Below are 16,576 nucleotides of genomic sequence, written 5' to 3' on the forward strand. Positions count from 1 at the left end.
AGTCTACTTGCCTTAATTTGAATGTGGCCTCAACAGTCTTTGCTAAAATGGTGGGGACAGGCTTGGTTACCATATAAGTACATAATACATTAGTACATAATAAAAACACCCATACATAGAAATACAAAAAAACCCATTAGAGATTTCCACATTCAGCATGTCTTTGTTTACAGATTCAATGTTGTGTTAGAGACAGGGAGGAAAGAGATGTGGGTAGAGAGAGGGAGGAGAAGAGAAAGAGGTAGAAAGAGACAGACAAGGGGAGAGAGATGGAGGGGTTGATTACGTACATATACAGTAGTAAATAAATAAAACACCTATTGATTGAAATACACAATAAAACCCATTTGAGATTTTCACATTCAACATTACAACACTACATCACATGTCTCTGTTTATATTTGTGGTGTTGCAATATATATATATAGAGAGAGAGAGAGAGAGAGAGAGAGAGAGAGAGAGAGAGAGAGAGAGAGAGAGAGAGAGAGAGAGAGAGAGAGAGAGAGAGAGAGAGAGAGAGAGAGAGAGAGACCTCCTCCTTCAATGTTCAGTCATATGGTGATATATATATATATATATATATAGATAGATAGATAGATAGATAGATAGATAGATAGATAGATAGATAGATAGATATTACAAAATCATATGTATGTGATGTCAAGGGAGAATGGAGAGGCTGACACCTGACCTGACTCTGAGTCAAAGTCAGGGGGTGGTGTCAATGGCCCCATTAAAACTAATGTCAACTCATTAATACACTTAAAGAGTTTTAGCCCACAAGTGCTTTAGTGAGGACTGTGTTGTGTCAGTGGTAAGTGGCTAAATGAAGAGATGGGGATACTGACTAACACAATCACTGTAAAGATAAAGCTATATATTTATTCATACTGAAATTACTAAACTTATATAATAATGATAATATTAATCATGTACAAATGTATTATTGTTATTATTACCTATTAGTAGTAGTAGTAGTAGTAGCAGTAATAGTATAGTAACAGTAGTAGTATGCAGCAGCGGCAGCAGCAGCAGTAGTAGTATCATTATTATTATAAACAAAATATAAGTGGTACAGAAGATGTCTTACCTAGTTGGTAAACATCTCTGTGTGTGTGTGTGTGTGTGTGTGTGTGTGTGTGTGTGTGTGTGTGTGTGTGTGTGTGTGTGTGTGTGTGTGTGTGTGTGTGTGTGTGTGTGTGTGTGTGTGTGTGTGTGTGGATAAATATTTCACACTTAAATCCTCTGACTGAACAAGGAAGGGGAAGCAGGTTTCTCTCTCTCTCTCTCTCTCTCTCTCTCTCTCTCTCTCTCTCTCTCTCTCTCTCTCTCTCTCTCTCTCTCTCTCTCTCTCTCTCTCACATTCTCATAAAATGTAGTGATTTAATACTGTTCCATTACCAGCACAGTACTCCAAGATTGACTGGTTTTCTCATTAGGTAGATCTTAGAGATTGCTGCCCTACATATAGGTGGTCAACCTATATACAAGGGATACCACAAAATACTAATTTCCTGGCCAGAAATCAGGGATCGACCAATACTTAAGGAAATACAATATAATATAATATAATATAATATAATACAATAATAGCAGGTTGGCAATTTCACATGGGATGGCCCAGGCAAGGCACCACACTCATACACACACACATATTTCACACTCTTAGCCCCATAGATTCCAATGCAGAGACAGTCTCATGTCCCACCCAAGAGTGTAGGCACAGTACAACTGGCCACACACATCCACAACAATGTTGTGGTACATTAAAACACATGAAAAACTCACATGTGCTTTATACATAGTAAATGGAGATACCAGTACTTGATTTCTAACAGTGAGACCATGCACCACTTACCCAAAATTTGTCTGTGGTGTCATTGAAGGGCAGTTCTTGAACAGTGAAACCAGCAGCCTCTAGGAATTCTTTTGTGCCCTCCATGGGATGAATTCTTTCTTGGTAAGCCTTATTGGATATCCTTATCTTGCGAAATTTGTCTTCAGTGGGATTTGACACAATGTTTTCAATATATTTGCAGAGTGTTTCAATACAGGTGTTGATCTACAAAACAACAAAAGTATTAGGGAAGTGAAAGAAATTTTTAAAATGTCAATGTATTATTTCTTGAGTTCTGGCCAGATTAATTTATTGGCTTGTTGCTGGATGCAGTTTATAGGTGTGACAAAGTAGAATGTTAACTGATTAAACTACTAAAACACATTCCAATTTTGTTAGCACACACAGTATGCTCTTTGGTAATGTAATACTGTAGATGAAAATTTGTGCTTCCAAAGTCTAAATGCTTCATGCAAAAAGTCACACACACTGCTTCACGATTAGTGTGCTATGAGGATCAAGTTTCACCTCATTGACATGAATGCCTTACAATCAGAAGACTGTACTGGCTGTAAGCAACACTTTAAATTTGCTGGTGGAAAAACAAGATACATATAAAAGGAAATTATAACTATAACAACAATGTAGTGACAGTAGTAACCAATGTGAGGTCATTCAGATAGCACACCTTCTCTTTATTCTTGTTACATGTATGGATAATGATGCAAGAGGAAATGGCTCGGTCCTCCTCCATCTGGCTGTAGAGGAAGTCACGGATCTGTTTCTTTATTTCCTCATATGATGCTACTTCTGGTCCTGAAAGTAAGACAGTCTTTTCCATATAATGTTTTAAGATGGAGGGTATCTTTACAAGTTTCACAAATATTGTGATCTTGAGTGATACCATTCATGGTATGTAGTTACTGTACCCAACAGAAACCATTAAGGTGCCATCACACTAGCACATTTTCATCAACTTTTTCCATTAACTTTCTGAAAATCAACAAAATCTTGAGTGCGCCCCGTCACACACACACGCAGCTGTTCGCCTGCACTTTTGTCAACAGTAAACAAACATGGCTCCAGGCTCTCTCTCTCTCTCTCTCTCTCTCTCTCTCTCTCTCTCTCTCTCTCTCTCTCTCTCTCTCTCTCTCTCTCTCTCTCTCTGTATGGCTACATTAGCTGCTGCCTGCTAGCCTCTCCCACCCAGCATGGCAGTATCCTCGCTTGCCCAACGCAGTAACAATACAATAGAAAAGCATAATTGGCAACTCATATTGGAAGACCACAAGCCCAGCCATCCCTGGACCCCAATTTTCCATGAGTGCAGCTCTGCTGATGCACAGGCAAATAGTGACTGTTCTGCACCTTATTACAAGTTTTATAAGTCATCGATGACCCAAACAAATTCAAATGATATCCAGCATGCAGCAGTAGAGAAACAAAAACTTTCCAAAAAGTGTAAACGTCTATTGAATCATGCAAGCCACTGTTTGCTGTTATATATCCACAAGTTAAATGTAACGACATGTGAAATTAAGTGATTTCGTATTTTCTTTAACTAAAATATATTTCATTCAAGATTTTTTTTTTTTTTTTTACAATAAGGTTTACTTAATATATCGTAATATTATAAACATGAATTTGCATTTGACAATAAAAGTTGACAACAACTCTCCTACATAAAGACAATCACTCATTTTCATTCAATGATGCAGGTGGGAAAAAGACAATGGAAAGAGGCAATAGTTGACAGAAACTGGAGCTGACAGAAAACATGTTAATGTGATGGTGCCTTTAGTGATGTCACCTGGGGTGCATAATAGCTCTCCAACAACCTCTCCATTATTACATGTACATGTACTTTTTATTTATTTATTTATTTTTATTATTATTTTTTATTTTTTTTATTTATTTATTTATTTATTAATTTGTATTTATTTACTTTTTATTTTTTTTTTTATTTATTTATTTTTTTTTTTGGAGTCAAGGCTCAGCTTATTCATTACACCCACCTATGAGAGGGCAATGGAAGTAAACACCCTGGACAGCCAGCATCGGTGCACTGTCCATGTGCACCTCTTGGGGACCTGCCACCTCCTGCTGTTCATTCAGCTTCATCTGTTCCATGGCTGCCCTTTCAGCCTCTAGCTCTCGCCGGGCCTGAGCCTTGATGGCCTGCAATGACCTGAAACAATTGTTATGTTCAGCTTTCTTTCATAACATTTAATCTGTGTATAATCATAGCATTCATAGTCAATAAAGTTTTTTCTATGATAAACTTATACTTTCATTATCTTACCATTTTCACTAATATTCATATTCTCAGTGTAAAATTTTATTTTTGTTGACATGCTCCACTCTCATATTCTCACCACTATACCATGAATCTAGTCAATACTTCAGCCACCTCACTGAATTTACCAGTTCACATCTCCCTTTTTGGAATTCTGCTCCAGCCTGGCAAGGGCTGCAGCACCAGCCTGCCTAGCATCTCGAGTTGGGGCTAACCGAGATTGTGATGTGCTGTGGCTGGAACAGGAATGTGCTGAATGATGTGATGTACTTCCACTGAGGCTGCAAAAGAAATAAAAGTAAGAAAACTGAACCATGACAAGGTGGGTCTGAATCTTATTTCTTTCTACTCGGTGGCAGATAAGGCCTACCATGTTGTTTGTTAGTAAAATAACCATACATTAGTACACAATCTGAACTAACTTATATTAACAAAAGTTGCTTTAATGATGTACACAGATGTGAGGTGATTGTGTTATGAGTAGTTTTTTTTTTTCCCCCTTTTTTTATGTAAGGTAATTGGCCAAGGGCAACAAAATATTTGAATGAAAAAAAAAAAGGCCCATTTAAATGCCAGTTCCCAGAGCAATGCCAAATAGCAGAGGATAAGTGTCTTGAAACCTCCCTCTTGAAATAGGTTAAGTCATATGAAGGAGAAAGTATGGAAGCAGGCAGAGAGTTCCAAAGTTTACCAGAGGAAGGGTCAACTCTTGCATTAAAGCGGTGGACAGAATGAGGGTGAGAAAGAAGTCTTGAGTAGCGAGACCTTGGGAGGAGGAGAGGCATGCAGTCAGCAAGATCAGAAGAACAGTTACCATGAAAATTGCAGTAGAAGATAGCAAAAGATGCAACATTGCAATGATGAGCAACAGGCTTCAGTCAGTTAGAGGAGTTGATAAGATGAAAAGCTTTTGATTTCACCAAGTCTACAAGAGCCGTATGTGTCGAACACCCCCAATACATGTGAAACATATTCCATACATGGATGAATAAAGCCTCTGTACAGAGTTGGCAGCTGGGAGGGAAGGGGGTGAAAAAACTGCTGGAGACAATTCAGAATGCCTAACTTCATAGAAGCTGTTTTAACTAGAGATAAGATGTGAAGCTTCCAGTTTAGATTATAAGTAAAGGACAGATGGAGGATGTTCAGTATAGAAGAGGGGGACAGCTGAGTGTCATTAAAGAAGAGGGGATAATTATTTGGAAGGCTGTGTTGAGTTGATACATGGAGGAATTGAGTTTTTGAGGCACTGAATAATTCTGAGTCTGCTCAGCCCCAATCAGAAATTTTAGAGAGAGATCAGAAATCAGGCATGCTGTGACTTCCTTGCTTGAGCTGTTTACTTCCTGAAGGGTTGGTAGTCTACAAAAAGACGTGTAAAAGTGCAGGGTGGTATCATCACCACAGGAGTGGACAAGATAAAAAGTTTAGTTTAGAAAGTCAATGATGAATAATAGGAAGAGAGTGGGTGACAGGACAGAACCCTGAGAGACACCACTCTTAACAGACATAGGAGAACAGTGATCATCTACCACACCAGCAATCGAACAGTCAGAGAGGAAACTTCCAGCAAAAAGAAAGGGTAGATGCTGATAAACAGAATTGGAAGAATTTGACTACGTAAAGGTGCAAGCATGGAGGCACAGTTTCAGAGAATAGTAGGACACTATCAGGTCCACAGGTCTTCCAAAGGTTAAGGCCAGCAAGGGCATGGAAAACATCTTTGCAAATGGAATTTGCATGAAGTAGTCAAAGGGTGGAGGAGAGGGAGGAACAGGCCCCTGAATCATATAAGGTAGAGTTTTTAGGTAAGGTTTGAGTGACGAGTTCAGCTTTAGAAATAGATGAGATGGTAGTGGTGCCATCAGGTTGAAATAAAAAAGAGAAAGATGAAGAAGCAAAGTTATTGGAGATGCTTTCGGCTAGTTGCCAGAAGTCACAAGGGGAGTTAAATCTTGAAAGATTTTGACACTTTCTATTAATGAAGGAATTCTGGCTAATTGGAGAACAGACTCGGCATGATTCCAGGCAGAAATATAAAGTGCTTGAGTTTCAAGTGATGGAAGGGTCAAGTATCTTTTGTGGGCCACTTTTCTATCATGTATAGCACAAGAACAGATTATGTTAAATCAAGGTTTGGAAGGTTTAGGTCAAGAGAAAGAGTGAAGAATGTACGCCTCCATGCCAGACACTATCACCTCTGTTATGTGCTCAGCACAGAGACAGATATCTGATATGGAAGCAGTAGTCATTCCAGGGAAATCAGAATAATACCTCCTCAGGTCCTCCCAACTGGGGCATTCACTATGGTCTGAAAAAAACTGCCAGATTCACCAACCAACTGAATTTTACATATAAAAGGCAGTCAGCTAGAAAAGATATTTGTCATTTGTGTATTATCAAACTCATAAAATATTAGGAACATTTTTAACCACCATCATCAAAGAGCAAGAAACACGGCAAAACAAGCTAAATATTATGCACATTATATTGGATTTAGGACGTATCATCACCTTGGGACAAATGCCATTTTTTCCTCTCTACATGACCTTACTTTATCCATTTAAGTTATACAGTTAACATACCTGTATACAAATCCTAGCACACATGAAAGAAACAATCATGTTTTGATGCTGAATCTTAGCAGGACACTGCTGAAGATTGTCTGTTGATATTGTGTCTCCCAATGTCTTCCCTAAGTTGCCACTTGTCTGTTTATATCATGTCTCCCAATGTCTTTCCTGAGTTACTGCTTCCTTCTTTGGAAATACAACCCATCCTTTCATACCTTGGTTCTTTTTTCCTGATATGTTCATGCAATCAACCACAACACATGTATAGACTGGGGTTTTACAACAGCACTACAAACTCATATCTCCACCCTCAGGTTTGTTGAGTGCTTTGGAGAAGTCGGTGTGTCTGATATCAGCCAGTTCTTTCATCTTCACGCAGTTTCGGCTGTCACAATATCCTGTCAGCACAAATAATACTTGCTTGACTCTTTTGGGGATTTGCCAGATAAAACAGTCCCTGTAAAAACCAGTGAAAAAATGTTCCCAACTAAATATGTAGCAGGAGACTAGAAATAAACATGGAAATATTGAGAGCCTAGTTGCGAGTATTTAGCTTATAATAGCCATTGTGTAGAATGTGTATCACCAGATCCCATGGATACTGTTAGCATAAACACTTAGGATCAATGTTTTATAGCATTTAAGTACAGTATTTAAGTGTATCACAAGAGGCAGTTTTAGAATGTGCTTCTCCAGAGAACTGTGAGAGCATTGACTGACCCCTAAGTTAAAACAGCTAGTGATCACTGGCAGCTCAGGGCCTAATAAACACCCCAATTAGTGAAGGTAAAATGCCAGAGGCACCTCCACTTTAAGGCTCCTGAGGAGGGACTGAAGCAATAGAGCAAGATAGATACCAGGTTGTGATTGGAGAAGCCCAACAGAAAAGATAGAGTGACAGCATAACCAGAATTATAAGTTAGGAAAAGATCAAGAATGTTGGGTGTATCTCCAAGACAGCCAGGAATAGGAGTAGGGTGTTGCACCAATTGCTCCAGATCATGAAGGATAGCAAAGTTATAGGCTAGTTCACCAGGATAGTCAATGAAGGGAGAGGAAAGCCAAAGCTGGTCACTGAAGTCTCCAAGAATAGAGATCTCCACAAAAGGGAAGAGAGTCTGTATGTGCTCCACTTTGGAAATTAAGTAATGAAAGAATTTTTCTTGATATCATCACTTGGCTAAACATGATATTAACAGTGGTTTCATGGCTAAAATTTGTTATTTTTTTTCACTCTCTTTTTCCATTAGAACTGACTGAATTATAAGTCATTAAGAAATACATACTATATGGGACATATACAAAAGAAATTAAAAGTCCATACCTTTGTCCTTGACCCGCAAGTTTGAACTTAGCATCTGCTTTTTTCTTCTCAAAAAACTTCTTGAAGGCATCCATTATTATTATTATTATTTTTTTATTTATTTTTATTTATTTTTTGTTTTAGTCCTGAGATAACAGTAGGTCAATGTCTTCACCTGAAATATAGAAAATTGCTGTAAATAGAAATAAAGTTTTTAATGTTATTTTCAGTAACTCATGATAATTATTAACCCCTTATTTTTTATCAATATCATCAATTTTTTAAAGAAAAAGTAAGCATTCACACCCATTAAGTAATAGCAATTACTATACAAGTGAGAATGTATTTAAATATGTGAATAATTTTACTGTAGCATTCATACAATTTAACACCATAAGAAACAAATCTTACTTTTGAGCACCACACTTTTTAACACACACACACACACACACAATAATTAAATAAGTAAATTATATATATATATATATATATATATATATATATATATATATATATATATATATATATATATATATATATATATATATATATATATATATATATATATATATTTTCCTTTTTCTATTTATATATGTTGTACCTAATCCTGCCTCAGACATCCTACTATTGTCACTGCATTCTTTCAGCATCACCTCCATGAAGTCATATACTTTTCACTATCTCTGCAGCCCATCTCACTTCCTGCCATTTTTCCACTAACCTTGATTTTATGTATTAGATCTTCGTACTGTTGTCTTTTGGCAGTTTGAAGTTAGTGTTCTTCTTTAGTATGTCTTCCACAATTCGCAGGTTATCTGTCATTTCAAGATGAGATTAAGCAAACACTGTTATTAGCATGTCTCCAGGTAACACCAGGCATCAGTGTGCGAGGAGCAGTTATAGAAGCACTTATTAGGAAACATTTTCTCCTAACAGAAATTCCACTCATAAGACAAAATATATTAACTTACTGAAGGATAGCGTGTGGGAGATCCTGTGAGCATACACGTGCCAGGAGACAAAGATGAGAATCAAGTTTATGAAAAGAATACCTAAAAGGCTCTTCAGTGCATGGCTCTGTTGTGGTGTGAAGTCCAACCACCACCAAAAGTTGGCCAGGGAGGGAAGTACTGCGTCTGAGAGGAAGAAGTTGCTCAATCATAAATCACACATTCTTTAGCTATACTTTCTTCAGTGACAGTAAGAGCTCCTTCTCACAAGAGAAAAGGAATCTCCACTCTAACATTTGATTTGTTGACAACATCCAAGAAAGAATGTATCCTCTGTGATGGAAAATAAGGCATTTTGCAGCATCTAGGTATTTTTAGTATTTCCTTATAGTATAGTCTTGTACTCCAAGGAAAACACAAAAATATTATCATGAATGGATTTGCTAACACCAGGTATGAAAATCAAGAAGGAAATAATAAATGATAGAGAACAAAGTTATAAAAAAAAGTTGAGTGGGAGGCAGTGACAGGTCACCAAACAGTTGGCCAGAGTTGCTTTGGATCACTGATGGGACACAAATCATTCGATAGGCTTTTCACTGACTTACTTTATATTGCATTATTCTATATAATATAATATTCTCATAGCACTGTATATGTTTAATATGAATATATTAAATACAAAAATGTGAATACATAGATGATGTATGAAAATTCAAGACACTCATTACAACCCTAAGTCCATATTAAACTGAATTGTTAAGCACAAGTGACTAGGTGAAAGATTAGTAACTGACATTGATTCACCAACCACCTTCTGCCTCTTTCTCTTCATTTCTTTCTTTCCTAATGTATGTAATAAAGTTATATATATATATATATATATATATATATATATATATATATATATATATATATATATATATATATATATATATATATATACAGTAAAATCCCTCTTATCCGGCATCAACAGGACCGCCGACATGCCGGATACTTGAACATTGCCGGATACTTGAATAGAAGTGAAATTATGTCCACAATCACCACCCTACACTCATGCATCTTACCATAACAAAGATCAGCTGATCTTAATCAGAAGCTGATCTGATGAGCTGCTTAAGTGTAAGCACAATACGCTTCCTCTTTTCTACAACTTTAGGCATGATGAAGGCGTCAGGTGATAAACAGTGCACACGCGGGACTGAGTTACTGAGTAAACACAGTGCAGTGGGCTGCGGGTGGCACAAAGCAGTGCGCTCTGGTGGCGAGGGGACAAAGTATGCCTCGCACGGGAATTTTAATCGATTTTATGAGTACACACTGATTTTTTATTGATTTTAAGGCTCGGGGGAAAAATGTGCCGGATACTTGAAGCTGCCGGATACTCGAATGCCAGATGAGAGGGATTTTACTGTATATATATATATATATATATATATATATATATATATATATATATATATATATATATATATATATGGGAGAACCTTAATTTTCATTTATTTATTCATGACACACACACACACACACAGAGAGAGCAAATATAGTACCGTTATACAAAGGAGGTAATAAAATGGAACCACTGAATTACAGACCAGTCTCACTCACGAGTATTGTAAGTAAACTCTGTGAAATAATCATTAAAAACAGATGGGTGTAATATCTTGAACAAGAAAATATAATAACAGAAAAACAATTAGGTTTCAGGAAAGAGAGATCTTGCATAACAAACTTACTGAGCTTTTATACAAGAGTAATAGATAAACTACAAGAGAGAGATGGTTGGGTTGATACAGTCTATTTAGATCTGAAAAAAGCTTTTGATACAGTTCCACATAATAGTCTCATATGGAAACTGGAACATCGAGGAGGGCTAAAAGGAAAAATACTTAAGTGGATGAAGGATTATCTCCAAGGTAGGGAAATGAGTACAGTAATCAGAGATAATAAATCAAGTTGGTGCGAAGTAACAAGCGGAGTACCACAAGGGTCTGTGTTGGCACCTATAATGTTTCAGGTCTATATAAATAATATGACGGTGGGTTTAAATAGCTACATTAACATGTTTGCAGATGATGCAAAACTGATGAAAGTAATAAAGAACCAAGAGGATTGTGAGGAACTACAGAGGGATATTGATAGAATTTATGAATGGAGTAAACGATGGAAATTAGAATTCAATATAAAGAAGTGCCATGTAATGGAGATGGGAAGAAGTAAAAGGAGACCTTCATGGGAGTATAAGATGGGAGGAATCACAATACCAAAGAGCAAAGAAGAAAAGACTTGGGAATAATAATTCAAGACACGCTATCACCAGAAAAACACATCAATGGAATAATTGGCTCTACATATAATTTGCTAGCAAATATCAGGGTGGCATTTAATTACCTAGACAAAGAAATGATGAAGAAAATCATAACACACGATACACCCCAAACTGGAATACACAGTAGTGGTATGGTCTCCACACAAGAAGAAAGATATAAGGAAATTGGAAAGAATACACAGAACAGCTACGAAAATGATACCTGAATTGCAAGACCTAAGTTATGAGGAAAGACTGGAAGAAATTGGATTACCAACACTGCAAGAAAGAAGGGAAAGAGGAGACCTGATAACAATGTTCAAATTAGTAAATGGCATGGAGAAGATAGACAGAGATGACCTAGTTGTAAAAGTGGAGGAAGGAGATAGATGTACAAGGGGACATATGAAGAAATTAAAGAAGAGTTATTGTTTGGGAGATATTAAGAAATACAGTTTTCCGCATCGAACCACCCTGAGCCTGTCCAGAATATCCACCAGGCACCGAGAGGCTCTGGAGAAGTTTGGAAGGGGACTACTGCATCATCCACGTCTCAGAAACATGCTGCCACCTGACGCACCTCGCCCGGTCCGTGCCACCAGACACCACAACAAAATAACGCCCCTGAAGGCGCCGCGCACGGACCGGTACAGACTCAGTGCGATTCCCACCGTGGTGCGAGCCATCAATCAATAGTATTTCCCTCCTAGATTAGACTTACCTTTAGGATTAATGTTAAGTTTTTCCCTATCCTCTATGTACATTTTCAGTTTGTCAACTGCCTAAATAATAAACCGTTTATTATTATTATTATATGGAATAACTTAAAAGAAGAGGTGGTTGTGGCAAAGTGTGTGCACATGTTTAAAGAGAGATTGGACAAATTCGGGTATGGAGACAGGACTAATGGAGCTTTGGCTCGGACCCTGTACAATACAACTAGGTAAATACAACTAGGTAAATACACACACACACACAGGAGAGTTTGGTTGGTTTGTTTACACTTCGAACAAAACGGCAGAGAGTGGCACCCCAAAAGAATGGGGGTCCTTTAAAGGTTTTACTGGTGAGGAAAGAGAACTAAATTATAGATTGCAGTGTAGAAAAATTTTGTATATGGAAGAAATGATGGACAAGTTAGTGGAGAGAATAAAGACATTGGAGGCACACCAGAAGGAGACAGGTGAGGAATTGGTGATTATTATGGCAAAGATGATGGACATGGAAAATGAAAATGAAAAGTTAAAGGTGGAAAATGACTGTTTAAAGAAACAAATAAAGGAAAAAGTAGAAACTGTTCAGAAAGGAAATGAGGAAATAAAGGCAAATGTAAAGGATGTGGAAATAAAGCAAAATAAATGGTTAAAAGAATGTAAATTTGAATGTAAATTTGAAGAAGAATCACTAAAGAAAATAACAGAACAACAAGAAAATAAGAAACAAAACCTGAGACAAAAAGTGGTAAATGCTATTAAAGAAGAGAAAAAGTTAGTGACACTGTAGGAAAATATAAACAAGTAATTGTATTTGGTTTAAAGGAAGAGAAAAATAGTAAACAGAATTCTGAGAGGAAAAGGAAAAGAAAATGTTGAATAAGTTACTGAAGAAAGTGACAGGTGAAGACAGCCAGGTAGTAAAGCAAGTGGAAGTTCCACTGAATTAGGAAATATGAAGAAGAAAAAAAAAAAAAAAAAAGTGACCCATGAGAATAAGGTTTGCAACACAGGTAAAAGCAGAAGAGGTAATTACTGGATATTGGAGGTTGTCTGGAGATGAAGAATATAAGAATGTATGGATAAACAGGGATATGGATGAGACTGAAAGGTTGAAGCAAAAGGAGCTGGTAAATGAGGCTAAACAAAAAAACGAACAACAAACGGAGAATTTTTTTTTCTGGAGAGTAAGAGATATGAGAATAAACAAACGATACATCAAACAGTAAGGTATATTATACTAATGTAAATGGATTAATGTCAACTAAAATGGAATTAAATGAGTTGTTAAGCAGAACCCCACTGGATGTTGTTGTATTATGTGAGATAAAATGGAAAAATGAATGGGGAACTCCTGACACTTGTGATGATAAATGTGATTTATGGATGAAAAATAGAAGTGACAAGGGAGGAAGTGGAGTGACAATTCTGACTAAAAAATGTGTCAAAGTAGAGAAGGTAATAAAAAGTAAAGACGTCTGAAATTCTACAAGTGATGATAAGAAGTGGAAATGAAAGAATAATGAATCATGTAGGAGTGTATGTACCACCTATGACCAATGTTTGGCAAAAAGAAGAGCATGAAGGGATGTTGGTAGATGTGTTAAAAGGTCTTGAAAAAGATAGTGATGGAAAGTAGTGATATATTTATTGTTGATTTTAAATGTAAGGAGATAAACTGGGAGAAACTGACAACTATTGGAACTGAGAGCTCATGGAGTAATATACTACTGAAGTGAGCAGTGGAAAATTTGGTGACTCAATGGGATGATTGTGATACCAGATTTAGTGGAAGAGATAAACCATCAAGACTTGATTTAGTGTTTACCAAGGACACGGAAATTATTGAAACTATACACTATGATAGCCCTCTAGATAAAAGTGATCATGTGTTGATGGAATTTAATTTGAAAAATGAAAATGTAATCATTGATCAAAATTATAAGGTAAGATTTAAATATAGTAAAGCTAACTCTGAAAAATTAAGAAAGTACTTTGTTGCCATGGACTGGAAAGACTTTGAAGATGCAGAAGATGTTTGGGAAAAATGGGATAAATTATAAGGATATATAATTCTGCTGTAGAGAGACTTGTTCCTAAAGGAGGAGTGAGATGTAGAAAGGGTAAAGAATGGTTCAATGCAAAATGCAAAGAGGCTAGAAATTGTAAATCAAATGCTTGGAATAGATGGAAGAAGAGGAAAACTGAGAGCAGATGGGAGGAATATATTAATGCTAGAAACAAGTACATTGAGATAATAAGAATGGAGAGAAGAAACTATGAAAGAGACATAATAGATAAGTGTATAAATGAACCCAAACTATTCTTTAGACATATTAATGGGAAGATGAAGAAGGAAGGTGTATCAAGATTAGAAGTTGAAGGAAAAATCTACAATGAGACACAGGACATGGCAGAGGTTATGGACAATAGTTTCAGATCGGTATTTACCATGGAAGAGGAGTTTGATTCCGGAAGGGATAAATTGATGAGGAATATACTAAGTACAGTCTCAGTCAGTTATGAAGAAATATTTAAGATGATGGAAGAACCTGAAGTAAATAAAGCAACTGGTCCAGATGGAGTATCAAACTGGATATTGAAGGAATGTAGAGAGCAACTGGCTGATAAAATTCAGTCTAGTGGTGACAACACTATCACAGGGAAGAGTACCAAAAGATTGGGAGAGGGCAAATATTATACCAATACACAAAGTAGGAAATAAGAAAAATCCACTAAATTATAGACCAGTGTCCTTGACTAGTGTTGTAGGAAAATTATGTGAAAGAACAATACGGGAAAGATGGATGGAACACTTGGAAAGAGATAAAATTTTAGTAAATTGTCAATTTGGATTTAGGAGGGGAAGATCATGCTCCATGAACTTATTGTTCTTTTATTCAAGGGTAGTCAATACTGTGCAGGAAAGAGACAGATGGGTGGATGGTGTCTACTTAGACTTGAACAAGGCATTTGACAAAGTACCAAAAGATCGGAAGAGAGCAAATATTACACCAATATACAAAGGGGGAAATAAGGAAAAACCACTAAATTATAGACCAGTGTCCTTGACTAGTGTTGTAGGAAAATTACGTGAAAGAACAATAAAGGAAAGATGGATGTAACACTTGGAAAGAGATAAAGTTTTGGTAAATTGTCAATTTGAATTTAGGAGGGGAAGATCATGCTCCATGAACTTATTGCCCTTTTATTCAAGGGTACTCGATATTGTGTGGGAGAGAGATGGATGGGTGGATGGTGTTTACTTAGACTTGAAGAAGGCATCTGACAAAGTACCACACCAAAGATTGCTATGGAAGATAAAAAATTATGAAAAAAATTGGAGGAAGACTGCTGGAGTGGATGGAGGATTATTTGGATGATAAAAGAGATGTGAACTGTAAAGCCACGTCCATACTTGTTGCATTTCCACATATCGTATCATCGTTGCATATCACCTAGTGATACGATATGGTGCAACAGGGTATTGTACCCACTTATTGCATATCCACGTGCTGTAACATCGTTCCATAGTGCAACAGTATCATCCAGTTTCTTCCTGACCATAGCCATGAGTGCAAATGTGCAGTTGGCTGCGGCCACGTATATTTTTATTCATGAACATCATGTCAGTAAAAGGAAAAGAAAGTCACAGCGTTGGTGGATGTATATATATATATATATATATATATATATATATATATATATATATATATATATATATATATAGTCGCCGACTTATGACAGACCGACTTTACAACAACAACAATATGATAATATTTAATTTTTGTATGATAGCTATTTGGCTAAGATATGTCGAGCGCACGATAATGTCGAGCGTACGATAATTTTTCCCGCTGCTGGCAGCGCGCTCTTTTGAGAGATTATCTGCTAGTCTGCAGCTTCAGTGTGTTTGTGTCGTTACTGTTGCGTACATCTGTACAGTAAAATCCCTCTTATCCGGCATCAACGGGACCGCCGACAAGTCGGATACTTGAATATTGCCGGATAATTGAATAATAATGAAATTATGTCCATAATCACCACCCTACACTCACGCATCTTACCATAACAAAGATCAGCTGATCTTAATCAGCAGCTGATCTGATCAGCTGCTTAAGTGTAAGCACAACATGCTTCCTCTTTTCTACAACTTTAGGCATGATGAAGGCGTCAGGCGATAAACAGTGCACACGCGGGACTGAGTCACTGAGTAAACACAATGCAGTGGGCCACGGGTGGCGCGAAGCAGTGCGCTCTGGTGGCGAGGGGAGAAAGTATGCCTCGCACGGGAATTTTAATTGATTTTATGAGTACACATTGATTTTTTATTGATTTTAAGGCTCGGGGAAAAATGTGCCGGATACTTGAAGCTGCCGCATACTCGAATGCCGGATGAGAGGGATTTTACTGTATAAAATACATATAGAATGTGAAAAGGAAGAAATAGAGGAATTGCTAGACAAAGAATCTGAAGAACTAACAAATGAAGATCTGATTGAGTTGGAAGAAGAAAAAGTAGCAGAAGAAGAAAGGAGGGAAGCAGCAGCAGAAAAGGAGGAGGAAGAGGAACCACAAAGAATGTTCACCACT

The 16,576-nt window shown here is 37.0% G+C and overlaps 1 protein-coding gene across 3 annotated transcripts in view; it reads right to left on the minus strand.

Moving 5' to 3' along the window:
• Positions 1-16,576, minus strand: part of LOC135104998 (UBX domain-containing protein 6-like) — a 51,164-nt gene that overhangs the window by 15,621 nt on the left and 18,967 nt on the right. For all 3 annotated transcript variants that reach the window (XM_064012871.1, XM_064012872.1, XM_064012869.1), the window contains exons 5-11: positions 8,981-9,145; positions 8,731-8,824; positions 8,031-8,184; positions 4,262-4,414; positions 3,853-4,025; positions 2,526-2,653; positions 1,859-2,062 (exon numbers count right to left, since the gene is read on the minus strand). In XM_064012871.1, the coding sequence (XP_063868941.1) occupies positions 1,859-2,062; positions 2,526-2,653; positions 3,853-4,025; positions 4,262-4,414; positions 8,031-8,104 (732 nt within the window). In that variant the 5' untranslated portion in view covers positions 8,105-8,184; positions 8,731-8,824; positions 8,981-9,145. The remainder of the gene's footprint in view (positions 1-1,858; positions 2,063-2,525; positions 2,654-3,852; positions 4,026-4,261; positions 4,415-8,030; positions 8,185-8,730; positions 8,825-8,980; positions 9,146-16,576) is intronic.

The sequence above is a fragment of the Scylla paramamosain genome, chromosome 11, assembly GCF_035594125.1.
Source record: "Scylla paramamosain isolate STU-SP2022 chromosome 11, ASM3559412v1, whole genome shotgun sequence".
NCBI classification, from domain to species: Eukaryota; Metazoa; Arthropoda; class Malacostraca; order Decapoda; family Portunidae; genus Scylla; species Scylla paramamosain.